General features: G+C 42.0%; 1 protein-coding gene across 2 annotated transcripts in view; it reads right to left on the bottom strand.

Moving 5' to 3' along the window:
- vps50 (VPS50 EARP/GARPII complex subunit) overlaps window positions 1-20177 on the bottom strand; it is a 186254-nt gene extending 166077 nt beyond the window's left edge. For both annotated transcript variants that reach the window (XM_068004517.1, XM_068004512.1), the window contains exons 1-2: window positions 20024-20177; window positions 14965-15036 (exon numbers count right to left, since the gene is read on the bottom strand). In XM_068004517.1, coding sequence (XP_067860618.1) covers window positions 14965-15036; window positions 20024-20056 — 105 coding nt within the window. In that variant the 5' untranslated portion in view covers window positions 20057-20177. The remainder of the gene's footprint in view (window positions 1-14964; window positions 15037-20023) is intronic.
- Between the last annotated feature and the right edge of the window lie 4226 nt (window positions 20178-24403).

A 24403-nucleotide genomic window follows, 5' to 3' on the forward strand; every position in this document is an offset into this window, starting at 1 on the left:
TAGCAGGAGATCCTAAGCAATGAACAGTTGGCTCTATGCAGCGACCAGGGTAAAATAAAAGCATGTCAATGGGAGATTACTATCTTTTAGCTGCTTTCATTCATTTTTTGATGATTGCTTCTGAGTAACACTACTAGAGAACAATGAGCAAATTGCCAGTTCTCCTTCTCAACTGCAATCAGTGTGTGAACAAGGAAGAACAAAGGAATCTGGGAGGAAAGAGTCAAATAAGTGAAATTCATTTGTTAATTGCACAAACATTTGGACAATCAAATAATCCGAGATAAAATTAGTGAGCATTTAGAACTGCATGGGTTAATAAATGGCAGCCAGCATGCATTTGTGAAAGGCAAGTCATGTTTGACAAATTTGAGTTTTTTTTGAGAAGTGCCTGATTAATTAAATGTAATACAATAGATATGGTGTACATGGATTTTTAGAAGGCATTTGATCTCAAGAGACTTGATAGAAAAATTCAAGCATATGGTATAAAAATATAACAGCATAGATTGAAAACTGGTTGACGGACAAGAAACAAAGAGTTAGGATAAGTGGGCCTGCTATATTTGGGTCTGCTATAGGTATCTTCTCTGGTTCAGTGGCATCTGTCACTCCTATAAACTGTTTGAGTGTTTTACTGTTACGGGAGCTGACTCACACTGCTCCATTGCTACTTGTATAATAGCGTAACCCAAGGGAGTAACAATAGTGCCCCCTTGAGACCCAAAATGAATATTCGTGTCTTACGCAAGTCTACTTTTTCAATTTCTCTGAGGTGGACCAAGCAAACATTTGGTGAGACAAGGCCAGGTCCGAATCGAGGGGCTGCTCTAGTTCACAGTAATCTGAGCATACAGAACAGTAATGATCGGACTTATTTAAGTCAATCAGTACAATTTACCTTTGTGAATTAATACAAAATAAACAACATGCCATACTTCCCACATCAGTTGGTCATCTTACTTGACTTAAACAAGACTATTCTCCGGCATTTCCAACCTCTTAGTCTTTGCCTATCTTGCAGCTTCCTGTTTCAAAAAACTGAACGCTTGCATGAAGCGCTGTCTGTGTTTTATCTCTCCCATTTCGGAGCCAGAAAGGGACCAAAGACTTTGCAACAGAATGGGTCTGAGATGTTTCCCAATTGCTGAGACAGCCTAGCAAATTGCTTATTATTTACAGTCTATGCGGAAACAACTGTTAATCAATTAGTCTCTTATTCAAAAAAAAACTTGCATGAATACACTATGCTTTAAAACACAATAAAAGGTCATCTTTTTTCCCCCCAAAACCTCTCTGTGGAAAGTGCTCAAAAGATCCCAAAACCTGACACTTGGATTGGACTCGGTTAGTCCTGGGTCCACTTCTGTTCTTGGTGTACTTGTAGATGATTTGGACATAGATATAGGGAACACAACCCAAAAGGGAAAGTTACAAGAATTTTTTTTCACAGAGAATTTGCTACTACAAATGGCTAATGAAGCAAAGTCTGTAACATCATTTAAAAGAAAATTAGATAAGTATTTAATGGTAATATAAAAGTATATAGGGAAATTGAATCAAAAAGTAGATAGCTCCAAGTGACGAGCAAGCACTGGCAAATAGGCTGAATGTGCTGTCATTTCAATGATTCTACCACATTTTTTCAGTTGATCCGCTCAAAACAGAGAAGGTTTGTCGGAGAAAAGCAACTTGCAGGAATATATGCCAGCTAAAAGAGGCCTGGTAAAGCAGTGATTATTTTTAATTTTGAAGCTGTGCAAGATTGGAGAGCGGACCCTGCGTGCCTGTTCACAGGCTACGACTTGAATACGATCCGAGTCTCAGGCCGATGTCTATGTGTGGGAATCAGAACCATTCTTCCCCAGACATCAGCTCAAAAAAAAACTGTCCATTGAGTAAAATGGGCAGCTTTCCAAGCTGGCAAGAATACTAATGTTAGAATTATATGCAAATTTCTCTGAATCTAGCCTCTGCTTAAACACTGAACACGCTATTAGAAAATGTAAAAATATTGCAAGTACTAAACTATTAATTGTCAATGTACTTTGTGTATTTGCTGTCAACAAGTTTGTTTAGCATGGTGAGGTTTAAAATAGATGGGATAAAATCCATATTACAAGTTACAAAGGCTGCTGGACAACCACATTTTGATCGTTGATACTGCACTGCCATCTAGAGAGCTGAAATAGCATAAGCACAATAAAAAGAGCACAACAGAACTAACATTTCCCAGCATTTACAGCATGGATTAGACAATCCCAACCGACTCAATACTGCTCAGGTGTATCCACCAAAACACTTGTGCCCCCATTATACCGCAGGTTTGTCTCCAATTCCAAAAGCACCAAAAGCAGCCCTGTAAAGTAAGCACCCCAACATTCTTGCCGGAGGCACTGAATCAATCCTCGAATGGGGATTTTGCACGTGCCTCCACCCTAAAGTACCAGCAGCAGCAAACAAACAGCTTGCACCAGCAGTACTTCGCATCAGATTTAGCTGTCAATGGGCTGAACTCTCAGAAAATTTTAGGCATCTAATAAACCCTGGATGGTAAATCTCCTTCGATGCGGAATGAAGGTAAAGGGGTTAAAGATTCTTCTTTGATTAATATTCATCTTAACCTTACAAGGTTTACAAATTTACCAATTACAGCATTCTCACAACAGGTAGGAGCGGAAGCAAATAAGGGAGGTGCCATGGAGATGAATCAAAGCAGAAGAGGAAAAATTGGTCTACTATGCCAAACACCAGAGATGTTGATCAGCACAAGGAGGATAGTATTTCACACCCACAGTCACAAAGAATGTCATTGTTGACCTTGACCAGGATCATCTCAGATGACACAAAACGTGGAAGGGTAGTAAACAGTGAGGAGGATAGACTTTAAGAGGATATAGACAGGCTGGTGACATGGGCGGACACTTGGCAGGTGAAATTTAATGCAGAAAATGCGAAGTGATACATTTCGGTAGGAAGAACGAGGAGAGGCAATATAAACTAGAGAGCACAACTCTAAAAGGGGTACAGGAACAGGGGGATCTGGGGATATAGAATCATAGAAGTTTACAACATGGAAACAGGCCCTTCGGCCCAACATGTCCATGTCGCCCAGTTTATACCACTAAGCTATACCACTAGAGGGATATGGGCCTGCACTTGGCCCATATCCCTCTATACCCATCTTACCCATGTAACTGTCCAAATGCTTTTTAAAAGACAAAATTGTACCCGCCTCTACTACTGCCTCTGGCAGCTCGTTCCAGACACTCACCACCCTTTGAGTGAAAAAATTGCCCCTCTGGACCCTTTTGTATCTCTCCCCTCTCGCCTTAAATCTATGTCCCCTCGTTATAGACTCCCTTACCTTTGGGAAAAGATTTTGACTATCTACCTTATCTATGCCCCTCATTATTTTATAGACTTCTATAAGATCACCCCTCAACCTCCTACTCTCCAGGGAAAAAAGTCCCAGTCTATCCAACCTCTCCCTATAAGTCAAACCATCAAGTCCCGGCAGCATCCTAGTAAATCTTTTCTGCACTCTTTCTAGTTTAATAATATCCTTTCTATAATAGGGTGACCAGAACTGTACACAGTATTCCAAGTGTGGCCTTACTAATGTCTTGTACAACTTCAACAAGACATCCCAACTCCTGTGTTCAATGTTCTGACCAATGAAACCAAGCAAGCTGAACGCCTTCTTCACCACCCTATCCACCTGTGACTCCACTTTCAAGGAGCTATGAACCTGTACTCCTAGATCTCTTTGTTCTATAACTCTCCCCAACGCCCTACCATTAACGGAGTAGGTCCTGGCCCGATTCGATCTCCCAAAATGCATCACCTCACATTTATCTAAATTAAATTCCATTTGCCATTCATCGGCCCACTGGCCCAATTTATCAAGATCCCGTTGCAATCCTAGATAACCTTCTTCACTGTCCACGATGCCACCAATCTTGGTGTCATCTGCAAACTTACTAACCATGCCTCCTAAATTCTCATCCAAATCATTAATATAAATAACAAATAACAGCGGACCCAGCACCGATCCCTGAGGCACACCGCTGGTCACAGGCCTCCAATTTGAAAAACAACACTCTACACCCACCCTCTGTCTTCTGTCGTCAAGCCAATGTTGTATCCAATTGGCTACCTCACCTTGGATCCCGTGAGATTTAACCTTATGTAACAACCTACCATGCGGTACCTTGTCAAAGGCTTTGCTAAAGTCCATGTAGACCACGTCTACTGCACAGCCCTCATCTATCTTCTTGGTTACCCCTTCAAAAAACTCAATCAAATTCGTGAGACATGATTTTCCTCTCACAAAACCATGCTGACTGTTCCTAATCAGTCCCTGCCTCTCCATATATGTGCACAAATCATTGAAGGTGACAGGACAGGTTGAGAAAGCAGTTAAAAAAGCATACGGGATCCTGGGCTTTATAAATAGAGGCACAGAGTACAAAAGTATGGAAGTCATGATGAACCTTTATAGGACACTGGTTCGGCCACAACTGGAATATTGTGCCCAGTTCTGGGCACCGCATTTTAGGAAAGATGTGAAGGCCTTGGAGAGGGTGCAGAAAAGATTTACTAGAATGATTCCAGGGACGAGGGAATTTAGTTACGTGGATAGACTGAAGAACCTGGAGTTGTTATCCTTGGAACATAGACGGTTGCGAGGATATTTGATAGAGGTATACAAAATCATGAAGGGTCTAGACAGTGTAGATAGAGAGAAACTGTTCCCATTGGTGGAAGAGTCAAGAACCAGAGGACATAGATTTACGGTGATTGGCAAAAGAACCAAAGATGACATGAGAAAAAACATTTTTACACAGCAAGTGGTTAGGATCTGGAATGCACTGCCCGAGGGGGTGGTGGAGGCAGATTCAACCATGGCCTTCAAAAGGGAACTGGATAAGTACTTGAAAGGAAAAAACGTGCAGGGCTACGGGGAAAGGGCGGGGGAGTGGGACTAGCTGGATTGCTCTTTCATAGAGCCGGCATCGACTCAACGGGCCTAATGGCCTCCTTCTGTTCTGTAACCTTTCTATGATTCTATGATCTCAATGATATGGGCAAGGAGGAAACTGCACTGAACCAATTTGAACATGAGGTGATGGAAGAGATTAAGAGCATTATGTACATTGTACAATAGTGCAAACAAAAACACGACAGGCTCAATTATGAAGCTTTCTAATTGTAACAATAGATAGTTCCCTGGCTATTAAACATAGCAGGATAAGGAAGCTAAAAAAAGGATGTTGAGCAAAACAATGAAGCACCAATAATGTGGTGCCGAGGGGATATAAGGGTTTGCATTCACTGCCTCCCTAATCAAAATTCCCTATCTCAGCTGTGCTGCTGTGCGCAAGTACCAAGCAGAGTCCAGTCACTTCCCTACAAGGGGCAGGGGGGGAGGGGTGGTGGTTGGAATCTGAAAGAGTAGCATTACTGTACTGTTTTTTCACACACAAATGGCCAAATATCAGAACATAATTGGTGCATGATCTGAGAAACCAGTGAAAAAGGGAGAAAAACAGAGAGAAGAGGGAGTCATGATCTGATAATAAGGAAAAAGAGAACGGGGATTTACTAGCAACAATATTTCCCTTTCACTGACAAATTTAACCTTAGGTCACAATTTTTACAGGATTGTAAAAAAGGGAAGGAAGAATTTGCATTTATATAGCACCTTTTACGATCTCAGGACATCCCAAAGTGTTTTACAGCCAATGAATTACTTTTGACATATAGTCACTCTTGTAATGTAGGGAAACGCAGCAGCCATGGCAAGATCCCACAAACGGTAATGAAATACATGATCAATTAATCTGTTTTAGTGATGTTAGTTGATTGATAAATGTAGGCCAGGAAAGCAGAAAAAAATCCCTGGTTGTCTTTGAATAGTGCCATGGGATCTTTTACGTTGATCTGAGAGGGCAGACGGGACCTTGGTTTAATATCTCATCCGAAACACGGCACCTCCAACAGCGCAGCACTCCCTCTACTGCACTGGAGTATCAGTCGATGTTATGTGCACAAGACCTTGAGTGGGGCTTGAAACAACAAATTTCTGACTCATGGGCAAGAATGCTACTACCAAGCCAAAGCTGACACCTTAATGTAATGCACTGGGTTACCACATTACCTTTTTACTGCTGGGATCTGAGTTCAAATTCAGCACAGGTTGATAGGATAAATGGTCTACCTTCTTTGTAAGGATATAGAGGTGAAAAACATGTCAACAGTGTTATGGCAGTTACTTTCAGGAGGAGTACACAGCACAAAATTGCTCTTAATTAGGCATAAACTGGTGCAAATTGCTAGGTCTGTTCAAAAAGGCATCAAGGATGGTTGGTGTGTAAAACAGGAAGGTCACTCTTGTGCAGTATGTCGTGCTCTTCTCACGCTGGTGGTAAAGTGCATTGTAGATAAAGCATTCCATTCTCCAGCAACACCATCTCTCACATCAATGAGCAAAAACCATTAAAGGCACATAGATACTGCATCCTAAAACAGAAAATACGGATAATGATCTCCTTGCTGAGTTAAAGTTCAAAAAGATCTTTTTTTCTTCCAAGTTCAAAGGGAAATTTTTCCTAAAATTACTTTCCTGTATTAGAACAATAACTCAATTACCAAAATTAAATTGGGATGAAACTGTGCTGTAATTTATCTCGTTACATACACAGAAAGAACGATTAATGAGTTCTACATTTTATTACTGTACCATTGTGAGTGGTTGACTGAGATTGAAACTAGCATTATTGGAATTGAGTGGTGTAAACAGTGTTTCCGCTGTTTAGGGTTTTGATAGGAGAGAGCTGCAAGCTGATCAGCCGCTGTCATCACTGTATGAGACCTGTATAATAAAGTTATTGGAGGGAATCCAGAGGATAGCCACAAGGGTGATTCCCGAATTTAGAGGGCTGAGTTAGGAAGAAAGATTATCTGCCATGTAACTTTATTCTGCAGAGGAAGGACATGACAGAGGTCCAAAATTTTCACAAGTATAGAGAACTTGGATCCAGGAACGTTTTCCCATTGGCACAGGATTCAAGGACTAAGGTACACAGTTCAAAGTTAAGGTAAAAGTAAACTTGGCAGCTTTTTTTTTTAAATAAGGTGATAGAATTTAAGAGGAGATTTGAGAGAGGTGTTCAAAATCATGAACAGTTTTTATAGAGTAAATAAGGATAAACTGTTTCCAGCAGCAGAAGAGTCGGTAACCAGAGGACACAGATTTAAGGTGACTGGCAAAAGAACCAGATGCAACCTTTTTTACGCAGCGAGTTGTTATGATCTGGAAAGCACTGCCTGAAACGATGGTGGAAGCAGATTCAATAGTAATTTTCAAAAGAGAATTGGGTAAATACTTGAAGGGAAAAAATTTACAGGGCTACGGGGAAAGAGCAGGGGAGTGGGATTAATTGGATAGCTCTACCAAAGAGTCGGCACAGGCATGATGGGCCGAATGGCCTCCTTCTGTACTGTGTCAATCTATGATTCCATGTACAGATTACCAGCAGGGATGGTGGAACAGAAAATCACAGCAGGTTTTAAAAACAAGGCTCTGAGATGATTTTCTTAATAAAGAGGATTCAGGGCTATTAGTTCTAAAATCATGGTAAGGAACCAGATGGGAGATTTGGAAGGGGAAGCAAGTTGAACCAATGCTCTTCTCTTGCCCAGAACAGTATGATATTATTACTAGTTAAATGTTTTACTGTTAAGTACATAAACAATACTGCAGCATCGGTAAAACCATACCCACGTCATTCACTGAATAGATCAATATGATACTTGCCACAGGAAAAGTGGAATACCTCACATTGAAGATAGTGGAAGATTTTCTCAATACAAAATCATATGGGATTTGGTAATATTGTGTAAATCAGAAAATACTAATTGATAAAAGATAAAAAAAGCAGGAAGCTTCAGGCAATGTTTTGAATGAAAGAGAGATCAAGGATAAATGACAGTTACATACTGATCCACCAGGTAATGGTTGCTACAAAGAAACATGAACCTATAAATTGCACATGTACCATTTTAGCAGAACCTAATTAAGTGCGACATTGAGAATAAAATTAGTGTGAGGACTTCCGAGGTCAGGTCGAACTCAGAGAGGCACTAAAACCTTCTCATTGGATTAAAGAAAAGCAATGCAAAACTGACCTAAATGTGCCATTCTCTCACACCATGTTCTGGTCTCTCTTATAGACCCATTGAAGGCTAACTGGCTCTAAGCAGCATCATAACATATTGCTACTGGCATTCCAAATCTATTCCTCTGGATGTTAATTTTAAAAAAATCTTTTATGTTCAAAGACATCCTACTGGTTACCTTGTTTACGTGCAGAGCGCACAGAATTATGTATGAGCAATGGTCCAGAAAGAACTACCCAACACTAACATAGGTCAAATAAGTTCAGGATAAAGACAGGCCCAAGAACATCACACCATGATACACGTTAGGGGCACTTTAGAGTTTAAGGCTGAACCAGTCATGTGCATCGATGTGCGCAAACTATGATGCGAAAATTGTGGGACTACGTTGCCATCAGGTCAACTTTAGGAGTAGTATGGACAGCAGGAACACCTTATGTTTGTCATCAATGACATTCTAATAGGGTAAAGTCCCTTCAGATGCAGAATAAAGTTCCCTCCATTTTATTCTAACATTGTGCATTAACCCACAGCAATGTGCTTTAGCCCCAACCTCAAAAGCATCTTCTAATGTGTCAGTGTCATATTTTTCCACTTCTCCCACCAGCCATTCTGCAGCCTTTGAGTAGAATTGCCAATTTTAATGCCAATTAGTACAGATTTGGGGAGGTTTTGAGCTGTTGCCACATGCGCATTAGAACCTGAATTAAGGCTGCCACAACTCATTTTGTTGAGAACCCTCAGCAGAGGACAATTTCATCCCATTAGCCTCGGCTGGATCTGAAACCAAATCTGAAGTGTACCACAGCATCTATGAAAAAACAGGTTAATGTTTTGAGTGTAGATTCATCGGAACTTGAATGTCTAGAAAACAGTTTCAAAAGTTGGACAGAGGTGAAAACTGGTGGATGACAAAGGAAAAATGACTCAAGTGAGGCAATGAAAAGCATTATAAGAACAAAAGGATGTGAAAATAGCTAGGTACAGCATTGAAAACATACACACAAAAGCTGCTTCTATATTGGTACCAGAATCAACGGCCTCAGTATGAAGGTTTTGTGCAGCTCGCGACAACCCCTAAACAAATCCACCAGACCAGGCAGAGCTAGCTGCTAGGAGGACCTGAGGGATTAAAAAAAACTGTGCCAGGAGCCACTGCCAACTGTGCAAAACCTGCACACCGGGAGCTGACACCTCCACCAGCTAAAAATGGCAAGAAAACAGAAATGGAAAACAATTGCAAATGCAGGGAATCTGAAATGAAAACAGAAAATGCTAGAAATAGAAAGCAGGCCTGTCAGTGTCCCAGCGTCCTAAAAGAGAACAAATAGCCCAATGCTTCAGTTGCAGACTGCTGCTCCTTGTAGACTTGGACGATGAATGGGTGTTGAATCTGCTATGTTTGCATGAAAGTGCTGGGAAAGGCCAGTTGGAAGGCAGAATGATGGAAGATGTATCCCAGATGGGACTGTCCCTCTGGACAGCAGAGGGGGAAAGATGTGATTAGTGGTGGGATCATATGTTACGTGCAAGAAATGATGGAAAGTGATCTTGCTGATGGAGAGACTATTAGGGTGGAAGATCAGAACAAAGTGGACCTGGTTGTTGTGAGAAAAGGGAGACATGATGAAAGCGGAGACATGGGAAATGAGAAGTCAAGAGCCCGCCCATGTAAAGGTGGGGAAATAATGTTGACTGAGAAAAAAGAACAAACCGCAAACTCTGGGGTGAAAGTGAAGTTATCAGTGCAGATATGACAGAGATGGAGAACCTAGGGAAAAGGAATAAAGTCTTTAGAGAAGTGTGCTATGAAGAAGCATACTCCAGGCAGTTGTGGGAATCTGTGGGTTTATAATAAATGTGTGGAAAGCCCAGTGTCAGAGGTGCAGAAAGACGGATTCAGGAAGAGAAGAAATGGAAAGGAAAGAGTTAGAGATGGATTATATAAAAGGTGATGGATGTTTAGAAACAGCCAAAGAAATGCTTGTCATTGAAGTGATAACAGGAAGCATTAGGAACAGGGCAGAAGATTTGAAGCAAGGGAGGATAGAGCAATGGGCAGACAGCAGGGCAGTGGCATTAGTTTTGGATTGATTGCTCTCAGAGTCAGCACTGACACAATGAGCTGAATGTCCTCCTTCTACACTGTAATGTTCTGTTCCACTTATCCTATAAAAGGTCAGGCATAATTGCGCCACACCAGTGCCAGGCAATGACCAAAAAGAGAGTCTAATCACCTCCCCTTGACATTCAATGGCATTACCATCGCCAAATCACCCACCATCAACATCCATTCCGGTCACCATTGACCAGAAACTTAACTGGACCAGCAACATAAATACTGTGGCGACAAGAGCAGGTCAGAGGCTGGGTATTCTGCGGCGAGTGACTCACCTCCTGACTCCCCAAACCCTTTCCACCATCTACAAGGCACAAGTCAGGAGTGCGATGGAATACTCTCCACTTGCCTGGACGAGTGCAGCTCCAACAACACTCAAGAAGCTCGACACCATCCAGAACAAAGCAGCCAGCTTGATTGGTACCCCATCCACCACCACCGCGCACCGTGGCTGCAGTGTGTACCATCTACAAGATGCACTGCAGCAACTTGCCAAGGCTTCTTCGACAGCACCTCCCAAACCCGCGACCTATGCCACCTAGAAGGACAAGGGCAGCAGGCACATGGGAACAGCACCATCTGCATGTTCCCTTCCAAGTCACACTCAATCCCGACTAAGAAATATATCGCCGTTCCTTCATCGTCGCTGGGTCAAAATCCTGGAACTCCCTACCTAACAGCACTGTGGGAGTACCTTCACCACACGGACTGCAGCGGTTCAAGAAGGCGACTCACCACCACCTTCTCAAAGGCAATTAGGGATGGCCAATAAATGCTGGCCTTGCCAGCGGCGCCCACATCCCATGAATGAATTAACAAAAACTGGGAACCCATGTAGTGACATCTTTAACTAGAGGAAGTGAGTGGAGTTAAAGGATAATTTGTTGGGCAAGAACAAATTGAGCCACATAAAGGAGGGTGGTGATGGATGGGGACTGGCTGTGCTGCTGTCCAAGGAAGAAGTGAAGGGAGCTAAGATCGTCCTGGCAAAAGAAAATGGAACTGTACAGAGACTGTGCATCCATGGTGAAAAGACAACGATTAGGGCCAGAGAACTTGAAATCGTCAAAGTCACAGATGACATCAGCAGAATCACTGATGTACATAAGTAGAGACTGAACAAGAGGGGAAAAGACCAGAGTTAAAATAAGATGAGACTAGTTCAGTGAAAGTTAGGAGTCAGCTGGTACTCAGCCTGAGCCAAATAGAGGTCCCTCTGCCATATCACAGTGTTCTCAATGAAAAAAATCAAGAAAAGGAAAGAGGCCAAAGGGAAGCATTTTCAAAAAACCTGTTTACTGATCATTCAATGTATTATCTCCTCTCTGCGTCAGAAGTCAGCATTCCTTATTGACAATTACTGATTACGTTCTCTCTCCCACCTCATTTGTTCAGTCCCATTTAGGGCTCACATGTTTCCAGTTCTGATGACTTTACACCTGACACATAGTCTGCAGATGTCAACTGACATGCATTGTATTTCCAGAACTTTTTTTTCTGTCATTGCAGACCTGACATGAATGCTGTTCATAAGCCACATTTGGCCCTTACTTATTTCACAACTACCAAGATCATGTTAGGTGATCAGTACTAGAAGAGTCCGACCACTTAGCCCAAGCCTTAGTTCAAGTCATCTCACTACTTCAACTTCAGTAAATGCACTAAAAAAAATAGAACTGTCACAATTTTAGGCATCTAATGACTCAAGTCATTAGATGCCCAAAATTCCAAAGTTATCATTCCTATCGATGTTGGACAATGGACAAACTGAAGCCTGGACTGCAGAATGTACTGAAGAAAATAATCTCTTGCTTCCATGTAATGACAGCTAGCACTAGAATTGAAAAGGTTGCTTTCAAATATACAAGCATTAAAATGAACAAAAGCATGGTATAGAATTTTACAGCACAGGAGACGACCCTTTGGCCCATTTCATCTGTGCCAGCTCTGTAAAAGAGCTATCCACTTGGTCCCAATCCTCCGTCCCTTCCCTATACCCTTTTAAATATTATTTTTTCAAATATTTATTCATTTCCCTTTTAAAAGCTTCCATAGTTTCTGGTAGGGCATTCCAAGTCCTAACAAACCCCATAGGGGTGTGAGGTTTTTTTTACAGCTTTATCAAAATGTCCTCCCACTTCAAAATTCTCTCTGCTCTTCTACTCCTTTTAAAGTTCTACCATTCAGAGTATAACTTGTCTCTATTTTTCCCTCCCAAAATATATCACTTCATCTGTGTCTGCATTAAATTTCAGCAGATATCTATCTGCCCAATCTAGTAACCTGTGTCCTCCTGAAGTCGCTTACAGTACTCTTCACAGGTAATAACACTCTATTTTTTGCGTCATCTGCAAACTTGGATATTGTGTCCTTTATAACCAAATCCAGATTAAATACATATAGAAAGAGCGAGCGAACCGCAATGTTGAGGACACTACTGTTTATATCCCTCCTCTTTGAAAAATATCCATTAACCATTACTCTCAATTTTCCTATCCCTGCTGTCACATTCCCTTGAATATCGTGCACCTTCATTTTATCAACAAGCCTCCTATGCAGTTGTTTATCAAACGCTTTTTAAAAATCTATATCCACACATCCACTACATTTCTGTTACCAATATCCTGTCATTTCCTCAACGAACTCTTAAATTTGTCTGACACAACTAGCCTTTTACAAATCCAAGATGGATTAATCCATGTCTTTCTAAGTGAGTATTAATTTTATCTATTATGGCCTGTAGAAGCTTACCCACTACAGATGTTAATGCTGACTTATCCCTTCTTGAACAGGGATGTTACACTGGCAACCTTCTAATCCTCTGGCATAACTTCCATTGCCAAGGATGCTTGAAAGATTGTGGTCAGAGCCTCTATTTCCTCTCTGAATTTCCTCAACCTTCTGGGATGCATGACATCAGGGCCCAGTGTCTTTTCCACTTGGAAATTTATGAACTTGGGCCCAGTGTCTTTTCTGCTTGGAGATCTATGAACATTTTCAGGACAATTTATTTATCTATAGTTAGCTTATCTAATTGTTTCACCTCCTCTGGTACCCTTACATTCCCACTATTAGAATCTTGTGAAAATCAAGGCAAATTACTCATTTAGTATATCTGCATTACCTCATGAGGTTTCCTTTTACAGCCCTACTTTTTCAGCCCTACTCTGTTTAACTGTAATTTTACATTTTGAGATGTGGCAATGAGAAACAATGCATAAAAATGGTTTCCTGTTTAACTTTCAAATATACCATATTGCGCTTATATTCTAATGATGGGTAAATCTCAGGCATGTTGACAGTAATTACAGACGAGAGGAAAGGAAGAACAAATGAAGAACAGTAACAGGAGGGGCACTTTATTTATATCTACTTTCCAGGTAATAAATGATCCCCAAGGTCACCTTTATACAGAAAACTGGGGCTGTAAAAGTGGCTCAATATTGAAGCCAGCATGAATGTATTGAGCAGACCTGCTTTGTTTACAATGTCGGCTCTCAGCAAGATAAGTTCAATTTATCACCAGTTCAGCAATTGCAGTTTAACAAATCTTCAATGTCAGAAGTTGTATTTAGTTCATATTTGTTTACCAATATTATACATTAATCATGTCTAACCTACCTTCTCATAATTCCCTTACTACAGAATGATATTTCAGGAATCTGGTAGATTACCACCTAACCTCTCAATCACAATGGAGTGCTTGGAATGAAGACAACATCGTCATAAAAATACTTGGCAAGTAGTAATGAGGCTGTAAGATTAAAAGATTTAATTGAACTTTTACATTTCTCCTGTATACTAAAGGGAATACTCTGATGTTCTTAAACTTGTTTTTTTCGTCAGGTGACTGCTTGCCCTTTGAATCACTCTCAGTGCACAGCTATTTGTTAGAATACAAATTTATATTAGCTGGTTTGTCAATACATTAAACTTGACACTATTTGTTCACAATCTGATTTAAAGTACTGTAGCATATTCATTATATTCCTCAGAGATAAAACATTTTATACTCAGAATCTCTTACCCAAGTATGAAAGGAATGATTCTTAAAACTTCTAAAACACTATCTGGGATATAAATTAACAAGCATTGCAGAAAATTGTTATATTATTCATTTGTGAATAATCTTCCAATATCATTGTAAATTATAATTTGCTCCAGTAGTCTTCCTGATGCTATCAACTTCATTGCTAAAATATCAAAGGATTTTTTTTTGTAATTTTTCTATCATTTCTGTGAAACATTTAATGAACTGACAACAATAACTTGCATTTATATAAGCACCTTTAACGTAGTAAAATATCCCAAGGTGCTTCACAGGAGCATTATCAAACAAAATTTGACACCGTGCCACATAAGGAGATATTAGGACAGGTGACTAAAAGTTTGCTCAAAGAAGTAGGTTTTAAGGAGCATCTTAAAGGAGGAGAGAGAGGGAGGGAATTCCAGAGCTTGGGGCCAAGATAGCTGAAGGCACGGCTGCCAATGGTGGAGCGATTAAAATTGGGGATGCGCAAAAGGCCAGCATGTTTCTGTTCCAAAAAAGGCTTCAGCTTGTAAGAGGAGAAAAGGCTCTGTCAGCACATATAGAAAATGTCATTACACATGAATCATACAACACACAAAATGATAGTCAATATGACAAACTTTAACAATACCTTGCTGGGGATTCGAACATTTTCAACAGGAGATTTAACCTCTGGCACACTTTCTTGGGGGCTTTTCAGACCCTGTAAGTAAAAAGACAAAACTAAATGCTTCATGTTGGAAGAAATTAAAAACAACAATTATAATACAGAATAATATACAAACCCTTCAACACGCTATGCTGTACTTTATATCCCCAATTCAAAACTAGTCGCACGACTGAATATCAAAGTTTACCAGCTTCAAGACTAACTCTGCATTGTATGATAGAGCTGCACCAGGGTCAAAAGTAATGTTCTGTAACAACAGAAATCGCAACTAGTTGCCGATACATCATTTGATTTTTTTTTCACATAGAAGTCAATTTTTTAAACCTTTTTCATCTTTCATAATCTTCATTTTGGACATTTTGTAATGTGAAAATTTTACAGCAATGTGTTAATTATACCTGACCTGTGAAAATTTGAGCTTCAGTACAGTGCTGTTACTAGACATATTTCACATACTCATAACCATAGAAGATGATAAACTTTAATGGTGTGATACAGTAGTCTTAATTTATCCTCTCAAATTATACCCACCACCAATGACAGCATGCGACCACCAATATTTCATTCTAGTGTTGCAAAGTCCAAAATATTCCCTCCAGGCATAATACAAGTTTAGAAGGGCAAAAATCTATAAAGTATTGCTTAATATTTTTCATAGTTCAAATGCAGTATATTTCATATATTTATTACTCTGCTTCACTGTAATTCCAGGACAACTCTGCAATAATTATAATATAGCTCTCTTTTAACCAGCACTGAGAACTGGTACAAACATTCAAAGTTAATCACTTGTGGCCCCACCAGCTATGCTGCAGCTAGAAAATACAATATGAATCCCAGCCTTCAAAGGTATTTGCACTCTTTCAATTCTTGGGAGAAAGTTTGCAGTTTCAGCTGGGATTGGGGAAAATCACTTCCTATATTACTCAACTGTCTTGTTATTGCATAGACCAAGGAATGGCAGAACAACATCTATAGATACAGCTGGATTGTTCCACTACTAAAAAGAATGGATGACGACTATAAATAGAAAGGAAGTCACAGCTAAAAATTTACGTGCTGATAATTAGAGAAATAAAAGTCAGTAATATAGATCATTTCCTTCTAGACAACCTTTGTGCCATTAAAAATTTTAAATCATAAAATAGTTAAAAACAAATCTGAAGCAAAGCGAAGACGATATTTCATTTTATCAATAATCTCCTGTTTAAACTAGGTTATCAGTTGCTCTTTAGCTGATGGGCTGAATGTGTTTTCACTACAATAGCAAAGTCAGTAAGATCAATCAAACAATGCCAAAACCAGGTAACATTGGACACCTGACCTGTAACACGTCTGAATTATACAATATACTTGATACCAGTAAGTCTGGCATTGTTGACTAATCAACCAAGTCAGGTGCCCAAGATATGGCACATGAGCTCCATTATCTGGCCCTCAGGGCCATGAGCCACTTATCTTTTATTTGTGCACTTGTGTGCGTAAGTTAATTCTGTTGGCTCCGAACGTCGTGGACCTGGACGATTGGAAATGACTGCTCTTTCATTGATGGATGTAAGCATCCTACATGATCACAAGCCAGTTCCTTGTACATGTTGCCGACAGCAGAAAACTGTCCCTAATTCAGTACGAATAGGCAATCTCACTCAGAGAGGCCAGAGGATGGCTTTTGTGGGAAATTTTAAAAATATCACAGCTTGCAGTCATGGCTGCTTTTCTGAGGTTGGGGCTGAGGCATGTTGTTGGGAAGACAGTTTCTGGCTGTGCTATACCTAATCTGGGAGTGCTTGATGCCAACACTGGCTGATGACTTCCATTCATCAACACTAGCCTCAGGCGATGAGCGCAGAATAACTTAAAGGAAGAAAAAAACTATTTATGTTGGACATGGCATTTATTCATGATTCTGCTGAACCCAAAAACAATTCAATCATACGAGACTGACTCAGTTGTGGAGGGATTGTTGTGAAAACCCAACTGGACCCTTTCCTCTTGAAAGGGAACAGACTTTTCTAGGCCAAAAGCAAAATACTGCGGAAGCTGGAAATCTAAACTAAAAACAGAAAATGCTGGAAATACTCAGCAAGTCAGGCAGCATCTGTAGAGAAAGAAACAGAGTTAACGTTTCAGGTCAAAGACCTTTCGTCAGAACTGGAAGAAACATCTCGGTGAGTGTCCAGCAAGATGTTTGGGTGATGTGGCTGTCGTGGTTGAATAGCTGCCAGTGTGCGTGATCCGTGAATTATGGGTGTGCGGCTTGCAACTGTGGTAATGTGTGAGGGTGAGATGAAACATCTGATTGGAAGAGTTGAGCACTGATTGAAAGAGTTTGTTGGTAGGTGGCTGACGGGGGGTGTAGTGCGCGGAGCAAGTACAGAGCCAGGGAAAGGCGGGAGAGGGAGGGAAGGGGACAAAAGAACATACTTGCTTAAAAACTTTAACATCTTCCAGTTCTGATGAAAGGTCTTTGACCTGAAACGTTAACTCTGTTGCTTTCTCCACAGATGCTGCCTCACTTGTTGAGCTTCTCCAGCATTTTCTGTTTTTAGACTATTCTAGGCACATGGGGGCTCGACTTAGAAAAAAGCAAGTGCCATGGAAGGGGGAGAAAAGGAAACAACAGCTTATTTTAGAAGGGGATATAAACCAAATCTCCAGGGAAATGAACCCTTAGCAAGAGATGAACCTTAGCTGCCAATGATCTGCAACTGCCTGCTTGGCTGACAATGGATTGATTGTGGTTGTGCTTGTGCTTATATATGTTTTGCCTTTAGTGCTGTTGTGTACGTAAACTTTTCTGTTATGTGCCTGTCTTTTTGCTGAACTAAACCACCTGAAGTGGAAAAATGTGATGCTAAATAAACAATTATTTATTTAAACTAACCTATTTATTGGTGTGGTTAACTGTACTCGAGCCTAAGGCATGAATCACCTTTCCGTGTGAACTGCAGTCTGGTTCGCCAGAGATAGAGGTCAGAAGGGAAGTAATTGAGATAGAAGTTCTCAGCACCCTATCCATTGTGACAGCAAGCAACTCAGTTGTAAAAAAACAAGTGCAAGGCTGCGGCCTACAACTACCTTCTCAGGGTACTAAATGCAGCCTTGCCAACATCACCCACATGCTGAGAACAATTTGAAAAAAAACATGGATCCAGTCAATTCAGGACAGTCTATCCATAATTTGTCGACATGCTGTCCCAGTTCTTTAAACACTTCATCAAATGGATTCGAGCATAAATGACTTACACATTCTAAACCCTGAATACACTGATCATGCGGTAACATTGCATGCACAACACAAACAGAAAAACTGAATGCTACCAAGGATACATTGGTAAACTTTAAATGTAATGAAAACTGAGTAATTTCAGGGTATGATCATTTTAGTTCTCCAAAATTTTACAAACATTCTTCTATATATCATGCAATTTCACACATATTTGCAGAATTATATACTGACACATTATGTTGATATAATTGCACATGACTCAGACTCATTTATTAAGATTCAACATTTTAAGCTATCCAAGCAAGCACTGTAAACAGTTTGAACCGCAAAAAAAAAAGGATTTTGCCAGGCACCAACTTTCAGCATTGGGGTTTTGGTATGAAAATTAAATTTACACAGAAATTGTAACTTGAGGGCTGAGCAAAGGTATCCTGTTGGACTGCACATTTGTGTCATTGCCCACTATCATTAAGTGAACTTCCTTTCTCTCTGCTTTACAGTTCCAATAGAAAAACAGCTCCATTACCAAGTACAGCAGATTTTCAAATGAATAGGCCATAAACAGAGTTATATTTACTAGAAGTATAATAATTCAGTCACGCCCTTGTTACTTTAATTTGAACAAAGTGACACTGCAACCTGACAGTACAAATCTATTTATTTATCAGCATCATCTCAACCCGAACATTTATTTTGCTTTACAACACTCAAATATACAGCATTGCATATCCAAATTTATTATTGTTCACCATTTTTAAATTACCAACTAAAAATATTTATTATGCTATACTAAATTTTTTTAAATTTTGAGTTCTACAATGTCACTTTTTCCTTTTTTTGATCTCATTGAACTGCACATCATTTCCAAACTGAGGACAGGAAGGCAAATTGGTTAACATCTTCCATTTCTGACGAAAGATCTTCGACCTGAAACGTTAACTCTGTTTCTTTCTCCACAGATGCTGCCCAACTTGCTGAGCTTCTCCAGCATTTTCTGTTTTTATTTCAGATTTCCAGCATCCACAATATTTTGTTTTTGGTTCCACCAAAGTGCTTTATACCAGCAACGAAAAAGTGACAGGCTGAGCCGCTGCCGCAACTCCTCCCCATGTTGGCAGTGGTCAGAGGATAAACCCCTCCCCCACTCCCACATGTGGTAGCAGTAAACAGGCTAACCGCCTCCCGGGGCGTGGGCAGCGGGCGCAGTCCCCGCGGCGTGGGCAGCGGGCGCAGTCCCCGGGGCGTGGGCAGCGGGCGCAGTCCCCGGGGCGTGGGCAGCGGGCGCAGTCCCCGGGGCGTGGGCAGCGGGCGCAGTCCCCGGGGCGTGGGCAGCGGGCGCAGTCCCCGGGGCGTGGGCAGCGGGCGCAGTCCCCGGGGCGTGGGCAGCGGGCGCAGTCCCCGGGGCGTGGGCAGCGGGCGCAGTCCCCGGGGCGTGGGCAGCGGGCGCAGTCCCCGGGGCGTGGGCAGCGGGCGCAGTCCCCGGGGCATGGGCAGCGGGCGCAGTCCCCGCCCGGGGCGTGGGCAGCGGGCGCAGTCCCCGCCCGGGGCGTGGGCAGCGGGCGCAGTCCCCGCCCGGGGCGTGGGCAGCGGGCGCAGTCCCCGCCCGGGGCGTGGGCAGCGGGCGCAGTCCCCGCCCGGGGCGTGGGCAGCGGGCGCAGTCCCCGCCCGGGGCGTGGGCAGCGGGCGCCGGCGGAGTCCCTTTAAACCCACAGGCAGGTTCCGCCTCACCTTCAGGCCCCGAAACTCCTCGATTTAACGTACAGACACCCAGCACAAACTTTGCGCTGTTACCTGGCGGGCCATGAGAGACTTTATTTTCTGCATGTCTCTGTCGCCTGGCGCCGGCTCCGACCGCCTCTATCCCAGGCTCAAACCCCGCGCCCCGCACTCCACCAAACGCTCACAACCACCATCTTCAGGTCACGTGATCACCGCCCGCGCATTGCACCTTGGGAGCTGGAGTCCAGGATCCGCCGCGCAGCCGCACTCTGCTGCAACCTGAACTACAGCTCCCAGAGTTCATAGGGTCGGCCCAGACATGAGGTGCAGGTTAGTACAAGGCAGCTTCAGCTCCTGGGGTCGGAAGCGGCTGGTTTTCTGCTTCAGAGTTCAAAATAATTGAAACTTGATTGTGTTGCCGAGTTGTGATAATATAGAGGCTACTTCTCAATCATTCCAGTCAGCAAGCAGAGAAATCCAATGGAGGTCCATTTTTTTTATTCGTTCATGGGATGTGGGTGTCACTGGCAAGGCCAGAATTTATTAACCATGCCTAACTGCCCTTGAGAAGGTGGTGGTGAGCCGCCTTCTTGAACCGCTGCAGTCCGTGTGGTGAAGGTTCTCCCACAGTGCTGTTGGGTAGAGAGATCCAGGATTTTAACTTAGGGACGATGAAGGAACAGTGATTATTGCCAAGTCAGGATGATGTGTGACTTGAGGGAGGGTTGGCTTATTGAGCAAGGGGAAGGACCTCATAAACCTCATCAAGTTACTTCCTGTTATGCTCACCCAACCCACCACTGGTTTTCCGGATTCTACCAGCAGATCAACAATCCTTGTCTCTCACTGCATTTCCATCCAAAATATCACAAAGGCCTTTGCCATCCACAACCTTACTGTGGATGATTGCATTGACATCCTGACTCCCCTCCACCTGCACAGTCACCGCCAACAACAAGTGCAAGGAGCTGATGCACGTCTTTGTTACCAAAAGTAAGACCATCCATTCAGTTGTCTCTTCTGCTTTCGCCCCTTGCCCAATAAGCCAACCCTCCCCCACAGGCTCTCCCCTGCCCTACCCTGAAGGCATGGCTCTTTTTAGTTTCTCTCCCATCTCCCCTCACGTCCTCCGCAAGTTCATCACGCACATGAGAGCCACCTTCTGCGACCTTGTCCCTATTCCCACTAAACTGCAGACCACTCAATTTCACTTCTTGGCCTGCGTGCTAGCTGACATTGTAAATGGTTCCCTCTTCTCAGATATTGTTGTCCTCCATTTCAAAACTGCTGGCATCAACCGTTCCTCAAGAAACCTACCCTCAACCCCTCTGTCCCCACAAACTACTACCACATCTCCAATTTCCCTTTCCTCTCCAAAGTACTTGAACTTGTTGTTACCTCCAAAATCTGTGCCTATCTTTTCCACAACACCACCTTTGAACTCTGCAATCAAATTTCCATTCTTGCCACAGCATCAAAACGGTCCTAACCAAAGTCACAAATTATATCCTCTGTGACTGCAACTGTGGTGCATTATCCCTCCTCATCCTCTCGACCTCTTTGCAGCCTTTGTGGAAACATCATCTTCCTTCAATGCCTCTCCTCCAATTTCAGCTCAGTGGGACTGCTGTTGCTTGGTTCCACTATTACCTATCCAATCATAGCCAGACCATCACCAACAATGGCTTCTCTTCTCACTCCCACACCATTACCTCCAGAGTCTCTCAAAAATTTTTCCTTGACCCCCTCCTCTTCCTCATCTACATGCTGCCCCTTCTCGACATCATCCGCAGACATGGGGTCAGCTTCCATACATACACTGATGACACCCAGCTCCACCTCACCATCACCTCTATTGACTACTCCATTGCTTCCGTATTGTCAGACTGCTTGTCTGACATCTAGTCTTGAATGAGCAACAATTTTTAAATATTGGTAAGACCAAAGCAATCATCTTTGGCCTCTGTCACAAACTCCAATTATACCCGCTCCCCAACCACTGTCTAAGGCTGAACCGGACTGTTCACAAACTCGGCATCCTATTCAACCCCAAGCTGAGCTTCCAACCCCATATCCTCTCCATCATCAAGACTGCCTACTTCCACCTCTGTAACATCGTCCGCCTTCACTCCTACCTCATGCCCATATGGTACTGAAAACCCCAATATGCCTTTGTCACGTCCAGACTCGACTATTCCGATGCTCTTCTGGCTAACCTTCCAGCCTCCATCCTCTGTCATCCAGGAACCTCAGCTGATCCAAAACTCTGCTAACCATATCCTACCACACACCAAGTCTTGCTCACCCATCACCCCTGTGCTCACTGTCCTACACTAGCTTTCCCTCCCAATGCCTTAAATTTATAATTCTCATCCGCACATTTAAATTCCTTCATGGTCTCACCCCTCCCTACCTCTGTAACCTTCTCTAGCCCTACAAACACCCCCCCCAAATTCTCCATTCCTCCAACACTGGCCTCACTCACCCCACCTCCCTTCGCTCCACCAATGATGCCCACACCTTCAGCCATCTAGGTTCCATACTCTGGAATTCCCTTTCTAATTCCCACTGCCTTTCTACCTCCCTCCTTTAAGATCATTCAAAAAACCCACCTCTTTGACCAAGCATTTTGTAACTCTTCTTAATATTTCCTTCCTTGGCTCAACATCCATATTTTTAATTATGCTTCTGTGAAGCACCTGGTGACATTTTTTTACATTAAAGGAGCTATCCAATGCAAATTACTGTTATATATAAATTCATCTCCCATGATATTGCTCACAAGAACATCATATCTAGAAAAGTACAATGTATTATAGGATATCATTGATTTCCTGTGACATTGATCACAAAGTATATTAAAGAAATGTGTGTGTCCCTGTCTCTTCCTACAACTGTCTTCCTATTTGTCCCCATTCTAATTCTTGCGTTTTTTTTTGTCTTCCACTCTTTATCTTGCTCTGTCTCAATGCCTCTCAATGCTTGTTTCTATCACATTGTTTATGATCGCCTCTTTCTCATTCTCTCTTTGCTATGAGTCTCTCCTTGTCTCTGTCTCCTCTCTTTGATAATCTCTCATACAGTGAAGTGTGATGTTTTTGAAAGATGTGATGCTACAGATATGCGCTAGATGCATGTTTTTAATTATATCGATGGAAGGTGCTATGTTTCTGTCAGAAGATGCCACTTGACATCAACAATGGGTATAATTTTCACCTTTGCCGCCAGGACGGTAATCTGGCACAGTGGATCACTCGCCCGTTGTAGAAACCGCCATATGTTCATTTCAGACAGTGAGGGTGAAAATGATGCCCAATATTATACTGATATTATGACATAGTGCTTTAAGGAATATCAATGGAGTATACTTAAGGAAAATAGTATGCTTCTCTGGCGACATTCAAAATGTCAGCACGATATGCATTGAGATGATGTCCTGCACAAGGCTTTTTCCTGCAAAAATTCTGGCTGATTAATAAGAGTGTGGGTAATGGAGGTTCCACTGTATTTGTATTTGGGAAATTAATGATTAAAACTATAGACTAATTATAATTATAATTAACTCAACAAACAACCATGTCAAATTAGGGAATACAGCTTCTTTAATATTAATGGAACTGAGATATAGTTTAATGCAATGTGGTGTCCTCTAAATCTAATGTAGATCATTGGATTCCTGCACCAAGAGTGTGGGTTTTGAATCATAGCTTCATCTGTCATTCAAACTTGGAGAACCTCAATAAAGCAACTTTGTCAGGTTTTCAGCTGTTGGGTAGTGAGAAACAATCCACCTAGGACAAGAAAAAAAATTGAAAAGAGCAAACAGCATTTAGGCATGCCTCCTGGGGGACAGCACCAAGAGTAAATGAGAGTCATTAGAATAAACAATATGCACTTTGATAGGTTGTCGAGGTGATCAAAAACACCTCACACAATTGTGTTGGAAAGTTCTTTAATCTGTGAGCAGAGGGTGAAACTGGGCCATAGTCTGGCACAGACAGGCACTTTGAAACAGCAAGGCTGCAAGAGCAGTCAGGTTTGTTAAAGGACAAACTGTGGGAGCTATCACTGAGGTGAAGAGGTTATAAATCCTGGAAGATAGTTAGAAGTCATCTTCATTAAGTCAATTAAGTCGACCCACTAATGTGAGCTAGCGTGGTGTGTTCTTTATCTTGCATTATTACACAAAGATAAGTGGTACAGATTGAATTGAATGAGTCCAGACTAAAATACTGTTCTGAATCTTCACCTTACTATGAAATATAGCAGTTTAATGATTCGGATCATCTCGTCACACCAAGTTCTTGCTCAGTCAGCCTTTGGAGGGATTGAAGAAGAGCACATGTGAAAGACACAAATATGCAGTTCGGGTCACAATTACTGTTACACCCCTGGATCATGCGATCATACAACTAGCTATAAAGCAGTGTGAGTCATCTCCAAGAAAAGTCA

Source organism: Heptranchias perlo, chromosome 2 (assembly GCF_035084215.1).
Source record: "Heptranchias perlo isolate sHepPer1 chromosome 2, sHepPer1.hap1, whole genome shotgun sequence".
Taxonomy (NCBI): Eukaryota; Metazoa; Chordata; class Chondrichthyes; order Hexanchiformes; family Hexanchidae; genus Heptranchias; species Heptranchias perlo.